General features: G+C 36.4%; 2 protein-coding genes across 2 annotated transcripts; both read right to left on the bottom strand.

Moving 5' to 3' along the window:
- Positions 1-12: 12 nt before the first annotated feature.
- On the bottom strand, positions 13-2,120 carry LOC137716325 (uncharacterized). The gene is made up of 4 exons (XM_068455764.1): positions 1,696-2,120; positions 1,303-1,425; positions 919-1,080; positions 13-769 (listed from the first exon to the last, which is right to left on the bottom strand). The coding sequence occupies exons 1-4, from the start codon at positions 1,833-1,835 to the stop codon at positions 220-222; spliced, it is 975 nt and encodes a 324-aa protein (XP_068311865.1). The 5' UTR covers positions 1,836-2,120; the 3' UTR covers positions 13-219.
- Positions 2,121-6,492: 4,372 nt separating this feature from the next.
- Positions 6,493-10,012, bottom strand: LOC137715323 (probable protein phosphatase 2C 4). Its single transcript, XM_068454606.1, has 4 exons — positions 8,153-10,012; positions 7,941-8,054; positions 7,303-7,567; positions 6,493-7,200 (listed from the first exon to the last, which is right to left on the bottom strand). Exons 1-4 carry the CDS (start codon positions 9,824-9,826, stop codon positions 7,085-7,087), a joined length of 2,169 nt encoding a protein of 722 aa, XP_068310707.1. The 5' UTR covers positions 9,827-10,012; the 3' UTR covers positions 6,493-7,084.
- Between the last annotated feature and the right edge of the window lie 6,606 nt (positions 10,013-16,618).

Genomic DNA, 16,618 nt, shown 5'->3' with positions numbered 1-16,618 from the left:
AGTTCACTGGTGTAAAAAAATATGCGGGTTCGGGTTGCACACTATCAACGCTATTTGTAAATAACATACTCTTCAAGTTGCACACTATAAACGATTAGACTAATAGTGTATACAATACTTGACTTCTCGATGTAGATATTACAGTTGGTTCTCGTCCTTCAGAGATTACGAGCGTAATAGGAGCATCAGTTGACAAATGGTCTTTTTTATACGAGTGCATTAACTTGCAGCAAGCAATGAAGCAGCACTTGGATTGTGTGTTTCATTGAAGGGGTGTTCATTCTCAGCAGAAACTTCAAATCCAGACACATCTTTCTCACCACCCAAAAGTGGGTTAGACTCTCCCTTGCAGTTACACCTCTCTAACTCTTCCTTCTTTGGAACCAAGTTTTCTTTAAAACTAAAAGTTTCGGGTTTCTTTGCTTCGTCCTTGACGGCCTCAATGATCGCAAGGCTTCCGTTGCTCCGCTTTGATTCTTCAACTTTCTTAGTAAAATCTTCGACGTCAGATGATGGAAACTGATTCTCTTGGTTTTCATCGTCGCTGGAGAGAAATTGAGAATTCGACCTTCCATACGTTTGAAATGATGATTCTCCAAGAATTCCTTGTGCTGAAGAACCAGATGATCTTTGGCAGAAGCTTCCAAACCCTTGGATCCCTCTTGTTAGCTTCCTAGCTCTGTCTCTCTCCTCTTTGAGAAGAGGCCCCTTCTCTAGCAGTTTCAAAATTCTCCCCGACTTCTTTCTAAGAGCAAGGCCCCAATTGAATCTGCATTATAAATATTTAGACCTCTCACAAATTACTCCTCAAAGTCATGCTGCACTCCTCCCATTCAAAAATGAACTAGAAGATGTTCAGAACGACTATGTTTTGGAGTGCCAATAACAGTTCTCGGAAATGATACCAGAATTACGTACCCTTTCTCATCTATATGCTGAAAGCTTCCCATCTGTTCAATAACATCTTTGTCAACCTCAAACTCAACTGCAACACTTTCCGGTCCATGAGTAAGTAAATGCTCAACTACAATCAGAGAATTGTAGGATACCCTCCAGTTCTTTCTGTCAAAATTCACCAATCTGATACACAATTACAAAAACATATATTAATCACCAAAGTTACATAAATACTAAATCTCAAGCGAGCGTAAAGATAGTGATTTCCACACTCATTTTTCTCCTCATACAATCCTCCCTGTTTTTCTAGTCGCCGGATTGAATAAATCAAACAGTAAAAGATGGGAGGAGAAAACCGTACCAAACAAAACAGAAAGAGAAAGTGAAAAAAGTAAAAACAGATACCTTTTGTGCAAAATCTCCACAATTCTTGTGTAATCATCCAGTTCAAAAGCAGCCTTTGAAATTGAACCCAAGGTCCTTGTGTCTGGTGACAATGGATTCCCATTTGTAGCTTCTTCAGTCAATCTTCACACATTAAACACCGATCAAAAGGTTCATCACATCAGAATCCAGAGTCACAAGAAGTTCCATGACCAAAACCAGACCAACAAAAAACCACCAAATCCCATCTCACAAAGTTCAGCTAATAAATCAGAAAAACGAGAGGAGGCGGATATTCTAATCTTATCTAAACTATGAGGAGACAGATTCAAACTTGGCTGCAGGAGGGAAGCGGGAGCACGCTGCTCTAGCCTACTTAGCTACGCACCAGAGAAAAGATTGATTGAAACTTACAATTGAGCTGGTGTAACATCTGTGAGGACTAGTCTTGCAGTCTTGATCTTCTCCTTGAAGAAGAAAGAAGCTTGTTTCTTGAACTCATGAAATGAAGGTGCTCCATCGTTGCTGCTGCTATTGTTGCTTAAGATCGACATTTCTGAGTTTCCGAGTTGAAAAACATGAGAGGAAAGAGAGAAGAAGAAGAAGAAGAAGAAAGTCCTGTAGACCAGTTTGGCGTTAGATTAGATACAACATCTATTTTCTAACAAATAAAGGGCGGTGAGACTTCCTTTCCATATGTAATCATATTGGAAGAATGAGACACAAAAGTCAATTGTTTACGTTAATTAATTGGGGAGAGTGTTTTTTTTGGGGGAGAAGATTTCAAAGTTGAAAAGTTTGAGTGATGTAGCAACCGACGTGAGAAGGCTTTGAAATTTCCAACTTGAAAGCAAATGTTGTTTAAATTAATTTTGAAGACGTGTGTTTTGTTAAGTTGGATAGAGTCGTGTACTCTGCTTATTGCACTCAAATTTAAATTTCTTTCCCGTAGGCAAGGTTTTAAAAGACACTAGGTTAAGTTGGATAGATTTATTATATGTTGTATAAATAAGTCTATTTATACTTAAAAAACACATATAATTATATTGGGATACATAAATTGCAAAATAAAATGATATATATGTTACAAAGTATTAGAACATGTTGAAAACAAGAGGAACAAGCATATAATGAGCCTTCATCTAAGTATTCATTAAGTCTTACATTTTATTGAAAAATCAAAGTGCAAAATGAAAGCTATCAATTTTTTGTCTAAGTGAAAGTCGTGACCTAGGTGGTTTATAAGGGCAGGTCTAGACACACTTCCCTAATTTTCGAACGCCTAGGGACTAATTGGGAAGGTGACCAACTGCCTAGCGCCTAGGCGGAGATTTTTAGAACAGTGTTTGTTAGTAAAATGAGTGGAGTTGCCCTAACGAGGATGTGAAGTCACCATCTGATTTGTCTACGGACAAGGATTGTCTGCCCTCCCACTTCCGGTGCCCTCCTGTTTGTGTGGTCATGGTTAAGTCACGTCAACATTTTATATTACTATTCATTTTTGTCTTATTATCTCTATAAAAAAATAATGTAAAATGTTAACGTGGCTTAACCGTGACCATACAAAATAGGAGGGCACGAAAGAACATCAAAAATAGGAGGGCAGACAATCCTTGTCCTTTCTTTACATGCATTAGTGCAGAACGGTCGGTGTTTTGGTTTGAATTTGAAGTGGACCGCAAAGAAATTCGAGTCTTGTGGGCAATTTTGCCCCATATTTAACGGTGTAACTGTACACCTCTTGCACTTGCCACTTTCATGCACTGTGTGACAATAACGTTGCTAAAATATCATTTGCACTCCGGCTTACCACTTCTATTTAATTGACAAATCATAGGTTGCTTATGGTTGGGAATTGAAGATTAGGAACATCTGATCTGTCGAGTAGTATAAAGTTGACATCGTCAAAGTGACCAATCGATGGCTATAGAGCTGATTATTCTCCTGACCTTTTGTAGTTAGCTAATTTCTCCGACATTAAATTTGGAATTTTTCATCCAATTTTCTACCTATTTTTGGTCACATGGCAAATATTTGAAGGCAATAAAGTAATTTTATCCTTAATGCGGACATCAGATTATTTTTTTTTCCTTCTTATTCTCTTTCGCTAGTTTACTTGGTACACTTTCTGTTTGAATTAGTTATGAGAGTCCAATTAGCAGAGGTTAAGTGTTGGCTTAGCGCCCAATCTACCAAAAAGAAAATATGTCTTTGCCCTCGTATAGTTGTCATAAGTTTGTCCATGTGACAAAATGGATAGAAAATATGAAAATTTTCAAAGTCTACCGTAGGGAAAAATTAGCTATTTATAAAAGTTCAAAAACTAATCAGCTAAAATTACAACTCAGGAAGAAATTGACAATTTCATACAAATTAGGGAGCAAATCGACAAATAAAAAGTCAAATCTCAAGCAATGTCCATGAATTAGTTATAATATTTATAATTTGAATAAATTCGTTTGATGACACTAGCAATGACTTCTTTTTTTCTTCTGAAACTCACTAGCAATGACTTTAGCAATGTGGAAGTCCCAATGACTACTTAGTACTTGGAAGGAGTCACCAATAAATACGTCATTTGCAATGACTATACAGTGTAGTGCATTTCTAATTGTCAGTTTATTTCTTCCTATTTTTTAATATAACGATATTAATTACACAAAATGATGGAGGATTGGCGTTAAATCACATTTTGACCAAATGAAAAGAGAAATATCACTAGTTTCTAGTACTAATTGACATTTTCTTCTCACTGAACATGACCTTATTATGCCACTTAGTACGATCTAGTGGTATTCCTTTTCACTCTCTTCACTTATAAGCAAGAGGTCTTTGATTTGATTCTCCCAAAGACGAATTTGAATCACATAATTGTTTGTCCATTGTGATGTTTGGTTCACACTCCACCCATTTTTTGCAAAAAAATTACATCCCACACTTTTAATGTAGAGAATATCGTTTGTTAAAAAAAAATGTACTTATTATCGTGTTAAAGCCCAAACCAACCCAATGTAATGTACAACACACAAAGTTCAAACAGAGCCCATTTTCTTGATTGGGCCGGTTCAAGTTTCCAAGCCCCCATGCTCACTAGGAACCTCGACTGACCGCCATTATTCCTAAATTTCAAACATCTTTCCTACTGTTGTGGGGCGTAAAGCAAAATACCTTTCAATTGGCCGCACAAAAGCTCTGCACTTCTGTCCTCTCAACGAAAAAAGTGAATGGGATAGGTTGAAATTGCATTAACTTAACTGCAGCGGTGGATTCAGAATAGGGTTATTCGTCGTCGACGACTTTTACAACTTTATAAATATTATATGTGTAGTTGATCTTATAAACAGTGGGGCAAACTAAATTACGTCTTCTTACTTTTTATATTTGTTTGCCATCAATGGTTTTTTTTTTTCTCTTTTCTTCTGTGCGAGTCTATTGTACACATCAAATAATCGAGGAAATGCTTCAGTTGACAAGTTTTGGTAGTCTTCAACATTACTCTGCAATTTCTTATAGTCATTCTTGACTAGACTTACATATCATAGTAGTTGTTGACATACATCGGCAAGAATCGACATGTTCGTACTAGCTACTCAACGAAATAGTCCAATAAAGTTTTTTCAATTGAAATTATGACCCATTATTTAAAAATCTTAACTCAACCGCTGCAACCGAAGAAATATTCAGAAGATTTGCAGTTTGAAACTTCAATGACATAGATATATGGTGATGGGTAGTCTTATTACATCATTCATTAGTGAGCGAGTCTCTGTCTGATTCCGGCATCCACCTTTCCCCAACTGCGTTGTATTTTGCATTTACTATGGATTTCAGAAGTGGATAGCAGTTAGGAGAACTATAATTTCTAATTAAAGCTCCAAACCTATGAGCAAAAGTCCTGCATGTCTTGGCGCTCTCCATTTGCTGCGTGGCATCACCAAAATACATATATACAAACATATATACAATTCAACAACACTGTATGGCATGTTCAAGAACAGTTGATGGTTGGATATGCGATCAATGATTCAACAGTCAAAGATCTCAGTATTTATATACTATAAACGGGTGCAAATAAAAAAAATCTCGTATGCGTGTATGAATAGAAAATGTCTGACTTTTTATGTTTAAAGAGTCTTTTTTTTTTACTGTAAATGAATCAGTTTGATCAAAAGATATGTAAGATGCATGTGATAACAGCTATTCTGACTCTCTTACCCTTACACGTGGAGTTTTATAATACTATTTAAGACGCCTAATGACTACAATGTTGATATACTCTCGAGTATTTGTGAACCCTACTAGAGTACATAAGACAAATATACTAAAAAAATATCAACAATGTAATAAATTTTGTATGACTAAATAGTATTTCTCGCCACTTAGTACTACTATCTAGTGATATTCTTTTTCACTTGTAAGTGAGGGGTCTTAGGTTCGATTCTCGCGAAAAACGATTTTGAATCATATTATTGTTCATCCATTGTGAGGCTAAACTCATCCATCTCTCTTTCGTTCGTTAAAAAAAAAAGCATTTCTTGACTTATATTTCTCACGTGCATGAAATAGTCAAAACTCAAAAGGGCTGTGGATTCCAATTGGCTAAAGGAACCGGATCCCCTCCAGACCCAATAAAACTAAATCTGCTAAGCAAAGGATCTGTGCCGTTGCCGTTGCCGTTGAAATTTGATCTAACGGCTACAAACAGGAGGCCCTCTAAAAATTATAATAATGATAGTCGTTGCATCAAATTTTAATGACACGAATCATTTACACGACAATCTCAATTTTATTAGGTCCAGAGGAGATCCGGTTCCTTGGCTAAAACTTAGAAACAATGGTTTGGGTTTTATGCACATGGTCAATTAAAAGTTGACCTATTCGCTTTGACCTTGTGATGATTCTTCATTCAGAATAAAAGAATATGTTGGAAAATAAAAAGTGGGAAATTCTCCACCAAACTACCGTAACCTCTGATTCAGTACATGATGGTACATTGAAGTTGCACAATTCAACTTTTGGTACCACACAAATCTCACACAGAAATCTCACAAAGAACATATACCCTAATGAATAAGTGCAACACAAATAAAGAGCTTCCCTTTCTGTGTGTGGAACCAATATATATCCACTGATGGTGCTATTTACACCTTTTTTTTACCTCCTGGATACCTTTTCAATTTCTGATTTTCTATCATTTTACCTCCCCACGCACCCTTCTCAATGTCCGACTCTCAGATTGAATGGATTTAGAAAGATTAGAAGATAGAAGTTGATAGAAAATGCATAAGAGATAAAAAAGGATGTGAAGATAGCACCCCCTCTATCCATGCATATGCTGAAAAGGGAGCACAAATATCCAAAACCTAGTATTTGTAACGGCAGAAGAACATTTGGAAAGCCAACAATGCAATTGCTCACAAAAAAAGCAGAAGATGCAGATGCTGCTGAGATGAAAAGTTGCATAAAAAAAAGATTTACAGGAAAGCGATGGTAGAGAAGACTGTGCCAAACTAAACCCTTTTCGCAAGGAACGTCGCTTATTCGAAAAATTACAATTTTGTCTTTCTATGACAAGTTTATATAATCAACTGGAGAACAAGATTTTATATCTTTACAGTCCTCACCACCCAGAAAACTGCACAACCAAGTTCCTCCTCAGGTACTTCCTGAAGCTTAATTGGTATTTTACAGAGGTGATTAGGGAAAAAAACGAAGAAAAAAATGTCGAATGAGGAAGGAAAATGCATGACTTTTTCCGGGATTCTCTCTATATTGTTGTCTGTTTATGTGTTATTTTCTCTACTTATACACATGATCTCCATATTCTTCCTTCTAATGAAATAACGATGATAGAAACATCATCGTGGTACCGCCTTCGATCCCCTTGTGGTATTTGGAGAAGGTCGTGGAAGTCCATTCCTGAAAGTCATGTAAACCAAGTTCGTTGTGTTAGTGTTCTGCAATGAATTACACTTTTCTATTTTAAGAACAATATTTTCTCTAATTTTGCCAGCAACTTACCGGCCCTTTTTGCAGCACGAAACAGCACTTCCTCAACCAGATGCTGCGCCGGATCTCCTTCAGGTTGCAATGTGATGAAAAGTTCGACTTCAGAAACAGCTTCTTCGTTGGTAAAGTATTGATACAATCCATCGGAGGATAATATCAAAAACCTGTCTTTGGGACCTAATCTGTGGTAGTGGAGAGACGGAGAACAAGTGATGTATGGGGAAGTCCCTATGTAGTCGATTTGGAATGCCTCTAGAAGTGCATTGTTCCATTTAGGCTGCACGCAGACAGGGAAATACTGGATGTCAATACGCAAACAATCTTGTAACATAACATTGTAATCCAAAATCACAGAGATCATTGAATGTGCAAAAATTGGTAAAGCCTCCATCTGTTGCATCTAAAATCTCAAAAGTTTATACTTTGCAGCTCAAATATTCCTCTAATTTATCGAGCAATGATAATTCAAGTGCTTCCTAATCTTCCTGTGAGTCATTCGTGCGGTTGGAGGTTACAAATCACAATGGCTGTAATAATCATATGCCTCTATTATCTACAAGCACAATTGCTTGAGATGTAATGGAGTACTAAACCAAAGAATGCTAACAAAATGGCTGAAGAAAAGCAATAAGTGTAGAATGCATCAATACCTGTTTGAGAAAACCTGCACCGAAAGCCCGAGTGACCTTCAAGGAGCCCTTGACACGGTCATTCATCACAGCGCAAGCATCTTTCGGATGTTCATTTCGGATTCTCTGAACTTCCTGAAAAGAAAAATGCAGCATACAAACACATGAATCAACCCTCTCAAAACCAACAACCCAAGCACAAGAAACAACACGAAAAATGGAACACAACACACCTCTTCTTCACTTGTGCTGTGATCCGTGGTCAGCTGAAAAGCAGTCAAATTGGGAATCGCATTGCCTCTCTCGCCGTCACATCCTTCCATATCATTCAAAGTTTCCTCATTAATCCTCTCCAAATCCTGCCTAATCTTCCCTAACCAATAATCGGGTTCCGCCTTCTGCGCCAAAACCACGCGACTATCACCCACATTCATCACATAAACATCCTCACCCTTCATCAGCATCACAAGAACACAAGAACCCATCAGAGCCAATTCAGGATTTTCCAAGAGCATCTCATCAGCAACTTCTAAATATGCCTCCTCTGTTTTTCTCAAGGCTTCAGACAGAGCCTTCAAAACATCCGAGTGATTCGCACAAGAAGCTCCGGTGGATGCATCGGAGCCCGAAAACTTACTCATCTGTTCCTTCAACCTCCTATCAAGCTCCACTCTCTCTCTATCCCACTCACACCTCCACCTCCTCTGATTATCCTCCCATTTCCTCGCCGTGCCGCGGTACTTTGTTTTCAAATTCCTCCCTTCTTTTCTCCTCGAATTCGAATCCAAATTCCCCTCTCCACTTGCACAAGGATAATTCTCCTGCTCATCCACCACCGGATTCCTTCCCAAGTCACCATCACTCTCCGAATTCGAATCTTCGGAGCGAACAGGGGAGGTTGCAGGGGCGGCCACTGCACCCGGTTCCGCCCTCTCATCCCACAACAACCCCTTGAGCTCTTTGTTCACGGCCGTGTACAAGTTCGACAACAAGTAATCCGGCGCATCCGGGCCGTTGAATCCGTCGTAAATCCCGACGAAAACCCATCCGTCCTCCTCCGAAACGACGACGTGCACCCGATCCTCCCCAGCCTTCCCCTGCGCCCAGTGGAGATTCTGACACCCTAACGACTCGTCGTCTTCCAAACTTCCCTCGCTGCTGAAATTCACGCTGCTAACGGTCAAATTCTCGTTGTGATTAATCTTCTCCTGCCCGCCGCCGACAACCCAATCCTCCTTCACCGAAACGACTCGGCTTTTTATCGGCAAAACGATGGCGTTTTGACCCCGGTATACCGTCTTCGATATCGCCCGCCGTAAAGCCCCAATCAATTTCCCCTTCCGGGATCTCGATTTAAATCCGAGACCGCCGATAGAGAAGCTCCGCGGCAACTGCTCGGAGTAACCCTTTTCCATCGGACCCGAGAAGATGCCCCGCTCGAGTGGACCGGACATGAACCCGCGCTCGATAGGACCCGAAAGGAACCCTCTTTCCAGAGGACCCGACCCGGGAACTCCAGCTCCAAAATTACTCGAAATCGGACCTGAATTTATCAGATTTCTCGGGATGGGTTGCAGTGGAATCGAAGCGAAAGAGGTGGAGCTCTCGAACGCCGCCGCTCGATCGATGCTGTTGTAGGAGTAAAGATCGAGTAGGGAGGTGGAGAGAGGGGTGGAGGTATTGGCACTGACGGAAGCACCGGAGATAGTTCTGAAAGTGGTTGCTTCTTCGGAGTGGACTTTGGAGGATGCGAGCCAAGTAGGGTCGGGTCGGACGTAGCAGAAGGAGTGCCCGAGTCCCTCGTCGTATTGGTCCGATGCTAAAACTGACACGTCTTGTCTGCCGTGACGGCGGCGTTCCTTGACGCCGGTGAAGCACTCTCTTACTTTCCCGAAGCCGTTCCCCATAATCTGATAAACCCAAATCAAAAAATTAAAAATTTAAGTGAAAGATATCGAGCTTTTATCTTTTGATTTAGCTCTCATGGCCGATCGGTAGAGTGAGAGGGAGAAATGAAGCTTCGAAGAAGAAGAGGGAGAGGCGTTGACTTTCAGGGCGAGGCTTTTTGAAATGTGAAAATAAATAAGGTTTTGTTGGTGCATTAAGTAAACTCGTGGGTTTAAAGTCTCGAGATTAATTTTATGCTTACTTCTTAGAGGAGCGTGGTTTAAACGCGCGGTTGCCAGTGGATGATATTTGCACGCCTTGGTGGGCCCCGAAAGAGAGAGACGTGGTTGATTTTTGCTGTGTGTGAGGTTGCCTCACGCGCTCGTGTGAAGCGTTGACATGACGTGGGGGAAATGTTTGAACTATCAAAAAAGTCAAATAGCAAAAGCCAATAAATAGTGCTGGAAAACGTGCCACAAGCGGCGTTGGATCGGGACGAGGGGGAGTCAGAAGACGCGTCGGATGGGAACACGTGGCACGCGTATTACTCGCGGCATATCTTTTGTCAACTCGAGAACTGTCCGCGGTTCACAGCTCGAGCGCTTGATCTCATTTAAAACGGATTTTATTTTGATAAGATCAAATTTGTAAAATATGTAATGTTACCGATAAAAAATAAGTACATTAAATAGTTGAACTTCATAGCATATTATGATATTGGTTGATAAGAAAAATGAACAAGTAACAGGATGTAGTGAGTCGGAGTCTGCAACCAAATTAGAAAAAACAAATATTATTACTTTTAAAATTAGATCAACAGCTGAATTCAAATAGTTTTCAAACTAAACAATCTCTCAACCCATAAATTTTTTTTTTGTTTTTTATTTTTTATTTTTGGTTTTATTTATTGGGGGAAGTTTTTAGTTGGATTTGGATTATTAAATTTGGTGAGGTGGGGTGGTTGAAGATTACTATTTAGGTTAAGCATTTACTAAGTTGTACTGTGGGAGTTCTAAACGGGGCTTGACCAGTGGGGGACTTTACTTTTTGTTGACCTTTGAATGTATTTTGACTATTAAATATTGATGGAAGTGGGGAGGGAGGAGAGAATAATTTAGTATGGCAGTTCCAAGTCGGCTGTGATATTTTAATTTAAATAAAAATAAGAAAAACTAATGAAAAATGTGTGAAAATTTTGAGTTTTAACAAGAAGGACAAAATAAAATGTAAATTGAATAGTATCATAATTGATATTTTAGTGTAAAAAAATAATTTTTCCGTTAAAGTGAACAGTACCGGAAATTTTTCGTTAAAATTCTCATAAAGTGAACAGAATTGACTTTTTAGATGATGATGTTTAAGCTTAAAACCATTGACTTCATGTACAAGCCAATTAAGGCTAAGCCAGTTTTTAAATAAGTCTCATTTATTTCTTGATTTATCTTGTGGGTTTGTAGCTTACTCCACCAATTACTTTCCACACCAACTAACAATCTTCGAAATTTAATTGTAGTTGTTTTAAACTTTTAAGATACTTAACTAGATGTCTAGTTCGAAGATCAAGTCTCTATGTGTAGTTTGTCTCGTCTAATTACTGACCTTTATTCTGAATGTATTTTATCCCAACTTTCTCTATTTGTACTAGAACTTTTATTTTATCTAATAAATAGTTTCGTTTCGGCTCAAACAACAAAGATACTTAGATTGAGAACTCTTTTCTTTTAATTGATAAATTAAACAGTACAATTTTAAGGAGAACACCGAAGATAAAACTTGGAGGATGGCCAAACCAAACAAAATATATATCGTGCACTAGGGGCAATTTGGTCAATTTATGCGTCACAAAATTCACACTACTTCGGACATGAATAATATGAGACTTAGAGAAGGATCTCCAACAAGCTTAAACATCTCAAACTAGCTTTCACGCAGTGAGGAGTCTTATTTAACGTTGCCTGCAAAATGAACAAGTTGAAGAGAATCACATTTGAGTATAAATTGATCGTAAGACGATATATATTTGTATTGAGTTTGATATCTATGACTGATTTATAATGATGTCATGACTTTATTTTTTAAGTGAATTATCTCATTATGAAAGTTGTGTACATTATGTGTTTGAAAAATGAAATTGGCTGAAATAATGAAATACAAATCTCAGTTGCTAAAATGATCACTTTTTAAAATTTTTTGTCAATATGGTCAATATTTAACCAGCATGTCATGTTAAATAATTTTAAGCATTTCAATGTCAACCAATTTCTGTAAAAAAGAAATTGCAAGCAGTAATAAAGTATCACAATTGAGTTTGGTTTAGCCTTCTATTGAACTACAAGTTTAGAAGATACACAACTTTAGACCTTGAAAGAAGAATTTTGAAGTTGTTGAAGTACACAAGGGGTTGGAAGAGTTCAATGAGAAAGGAGGATTTTGGTAAAGAGGGGTGAGTACAGTGGTAAAGCCGCATAGGACAGTATTTTTCATCTAAAAAAAAAAAAGACTAGTTAGTGGCTTTGCCACGACAGTCTATTTTTTCAGGATCGGGAAGACTCGTATACACGCCAAGTACGTTGAAATTCACTCTAATTTTAGTCACCAACATTGTCAAACATGTATGAAACCTAAACGCTACCTCCACCTCCATTCAAACGTTCATTCACACTAATTTTGGAGGGTGAAGTGTTAACTTGGTTTTACTTTGACCTAGAGGTGCTAGCTTTTCCTACTTGACATCAAAAGATTTGTTTTTATAAGACAATATACTAATTAAACTACTTTAATTTACAAGGAGGAAGATTCGAATTTAAGTGGTCTCACATCAGAAAACTTTAAATCTAAGTCATTTATACCAAAAGCAAGTGAGGCTATATTAACTTATTAAACAAGAATCATATGGATTTTAAGGTAAATATGAAGTTAAAGTCAATGTAAATGATGTTTTGGAAGGTAAAAAAGGTGGTTGAAGAGATTGAACAAGGCAAAAGGAAAACGGGTGATAAGTCTAAGTTAAGAAGATGAGTTATTTTTGGTCACTTATATCTTTTGCTCGCAAAAATTATATCTAAGAAAATTAAGGTTCCATTATATGAAAAATTGTCAAACACTTAAACACATATAAAGTTCATTATTTTTTTCTAATATAAAATTCGTACTCTCGACATTTTAGCTTTTCAAGATAGTCATCTTGCCTTACTTTCTTACCTCCTAAGTGGTTGCTTCCCACGCTTGACAAAGATCTGAACATTTTAAGATCTGAACCCTTTGTTTTTTCCTCTTTAGAAAACATCTTATTCAAAACATTCATTTCAACCCTAATATTGTCAAACCTCCATGTCAATTTGAATCTTGATTTTTTAAACAAATATTTGGCAAAGACAAAAACCCTAACCGTAATAAGTGTGAGAAGAAAAATGTGATCAACTCATTTTTTCCATCATTTTCCTATATATATTATTCCAAAAAGGACTTATTCTAAGTTCATTTCAACATTGTTGTCGACCATGGGATAGACACAGCCATCGATGTAGAAATCACCACCACAACCGAATACAACGCGCAAATAAATAAATAAATCGCATCCAAGCCAAGTGGAAACCTGAAGACATGGTTGACATTGATCCAAAGCCGAAATATGGATGGTCGATAAAAATAAAAAAAAAGGTAACGAAACCTTAGCTAGATTATATGTGCTTATGTTGTAACGTGTGAATTCGTTAGTAGTAAAGTTTAAACTTATGTTTTAGAACATGTGAATTCAATATCTCGTTGTCATCGAAAACAATAATTTCACAACTACGGTGGTAAATCATGAGGCAAAGGTAATTGTTTTTTGGTTGAATGATTGCATTCGACACTTGAGAAAAATAAAGGGTGAATTTGGGAATATTATTAGGAGTTTTAACGAAAAATCCATGATACTGTTCACTTTAACAAAAAAAATCATATTTTTACACTAAAAAGTCAAACCTGGTACTATTCATTTTATCCTTTATTTTGTCATTATCGTTAAAACTCAATGTTTTCAAACCATTTTCATTAGTTTTCCTAATATTATATGCCTTAACCAAGCATTCAAAAGTTTATATTAATAGTGTAAAGACTCATTTGTAAGTGTTTTTAAAATAACAAAAAGAGTTTTTAGAAAAAAATGTTTCTGCTTCTAAAAGCAATTAAAGTCCTTCGTGCAAGAAACGTCATTTAGATACTGCTTGGAGGAAACACTGCAAGTGCTTTTCCATAAGAGCAATGTTTGTCTACTCAACGATGAGTATGAGCTTCTACTAAAAAAATTTCGTGTCTCATTCATAAAACTTTATACTTATATCGGAACCATTAATATTATAAATGACTCGGTAAAGATCATGTCCGAAAAAAAAAATGAATTGAAACTAAAGTCATTAAGTCAATCAACTGTAGTAAATAGATAGGCATTTCATAATGCTTTTACTATTTCTATCCATCTGTTCTGATACAATTTAATGACTAAACGACCTTAGTTTTAATTGATTTTTCACAGATATGATTTTTGTAGAGTGATTTATAATATGAACGATTCTGATCATAAACATGAAGGTCTATGAATCAAAAACAAATTTTTTTTTTTAGTAGAAGCTCAACTTATCTTTTGAGTAGCCAAATATTATTCTTTCCATAATTCACTTACATTTTCTAAAAAAGAACTTTTAGTCATTTTAAAAACAATTTCAAACTAGCCCTAAGTAGGCATCAACTTAGGTTGTTAATATAATTCATTAAACAATACAAATCCCATCAATTGCCACTTTGTGAATTCTATCCCATTCATAAATTAATTCAAACCCATCATCATTCCAAGATTGCAAGTGGAGTAACCTTCCAAAGCCACCACCACCAGCACCTATGTACATACATTTGCACATCCATTTGCTTCACTCCTTGACCCACCCACTCTTCCCCAACTTTTTTCTATTTTATCAGCACCCTGATCCTTTTATCTTAAACTAATCCGACCTAACATATAACCAAATAGGCCTTAATTTATGTGTAAATCTGCATATGTAACCAAACCACACACTCCCATTATACGCATATTACCGTATTATATTATTAACTAGTTAGATTATGAACGCTTTTATATATGCCACAAATTCAGTAAAATTAATATTCCATAGAGTAACTTAGGCTTGACAAACAGGTCGTGTTTGTCATTTTCTTGTTATATCCGTTATCTTAACAAGTCGTATGGTGTTAAACTCGTTATCTTAATGGGCTCTTCCTAACAAGTGACCCAAGAACGACCCGATTTGTTCAAGTGTTTCGTGTCGGGTTAACGGGTCATGCAAAAATTGACATGCCTAATGTCAAGATCTGGCAAAGATATCTTATCGAGTGACCCGATAACGATTTTACTCGTTAATAGTTGACCCAAAATCTATTATTTTCATGCCGAATTAATGGGTCATATAAAAAATTATCAAGCCTATGTAACCTTTTAAATTATTAAGTGTTATCTCATCATTTAAATATGGTGGATGTTTTAACACTTCCACTGTAAAATATATTTTTAACCAAGTGAGGCTGTGAATAAGTGAATTTTATCCAACGAACTTTTGTTTACTTATTATTTTGTAAGTAAAAACTCCACCCATATTCTGGAAAAGATTTCACAATCTTGGACTTAATCTTCAAATGCAATTTCCTATTTATGCAGAAATATATTAAAATGTCATGTAATGAAGCCCCATAAAGTTGAATATCTTCATATTTGAACAATGACTTGCATGCATATCCAAATTAATTTTTAGGGGAGCACAATTATTGTGGCTTTTAAACAACTCTAGAAGAAAGAAAAGAAAGATCATAGCATGATGCATTGATTCACCAACTTGAAGATAAAAATAACCATGCCTTGGATCCTTAAATCATTTTTTGGTTATTAAAAAGATACATCCAATGGGTTTCAACTTTTTTTTTTCTTTTGGTTTGTTGCAGTTTGATGAGTTTTTACTTAGGGTAGTGCTTTTCACATATGAACTTCTACTTTTGTTTCTGTTCATTTGTTCTCATTTAATTTATCCAATCGTATGACTAGAAGGTAAAGATAAGAGAATAAAGTGTGAAAATCGCTTCTCTTTACTTATTACCGTCTCAATCCTTTTGTAAGTTTTCTGCCACCATGTTTGTTGACTAATGGACTCCTAATGCTATACACTTCAGCTAAGCCTTCGTTTAAGCAAATAAGGAGAACCCAATAATGTGCATGTCATGACATCTTTGGCAATCAATCTGTGTTTTTTTGTTCTTTATTTTTCTTTCCCTTGATTATTAGAATAAATTAACAACTGTATGGCATTGTTTAAACCCAATAAAATACATATTAAGGCTTGATCATGGTGCCTTTCAACTAAGTTATGTATTTTAAATGTTACCTAATTTGAGAAATAAAAAGGGATCCCTTAAAAAAGTGTTAAGGATCAATTATGATTCAGCACACCAGTCAATCAAATGATAAATTAATGAAGAGGGTTAAAACAACTAATCTTATTTCTTGACTTTCATTACAATTTCTCATTTTCCAAATGCACATAAACAAACTTGAACCTTAAGAATTCTTGTTAATTAAGATAATTAATCCAACCTGCAAAAACAATTTTAATTTTATTGCAAAGTCAAGAAAGCTTGATTATCAAGTAATTTAGCAGGGTAAATGAAAAATTCTCTCTTGCAACTATTTCATAGTTTCAATGGCATCATCCAATTTGTCAATTCACGAGTTAAAAAAGTACATTAGCCATCAATATCATTATCACGTAGTGAAATAATTGTAAAAGAAA

This window comes from Pyrus communis, chromosome 14, assembly GCF_963583255.1.
Source record: "Pyrus communis chromosome 14, drPyrComm1.1, whole genome shotgun sequence".
Classification (NCBI taxonomy): Eukaryota; Viridiplantae; Streptophyta; class Magnoliopsida; order Rosales; family Rosaceae; genus Pyrus; species Pyrus communis.
The sequence above is the reverse complement of the archived record's forward strand: the minus strand, read 5'-3'. Positions and strand labels throughout refer to the sequence as shown.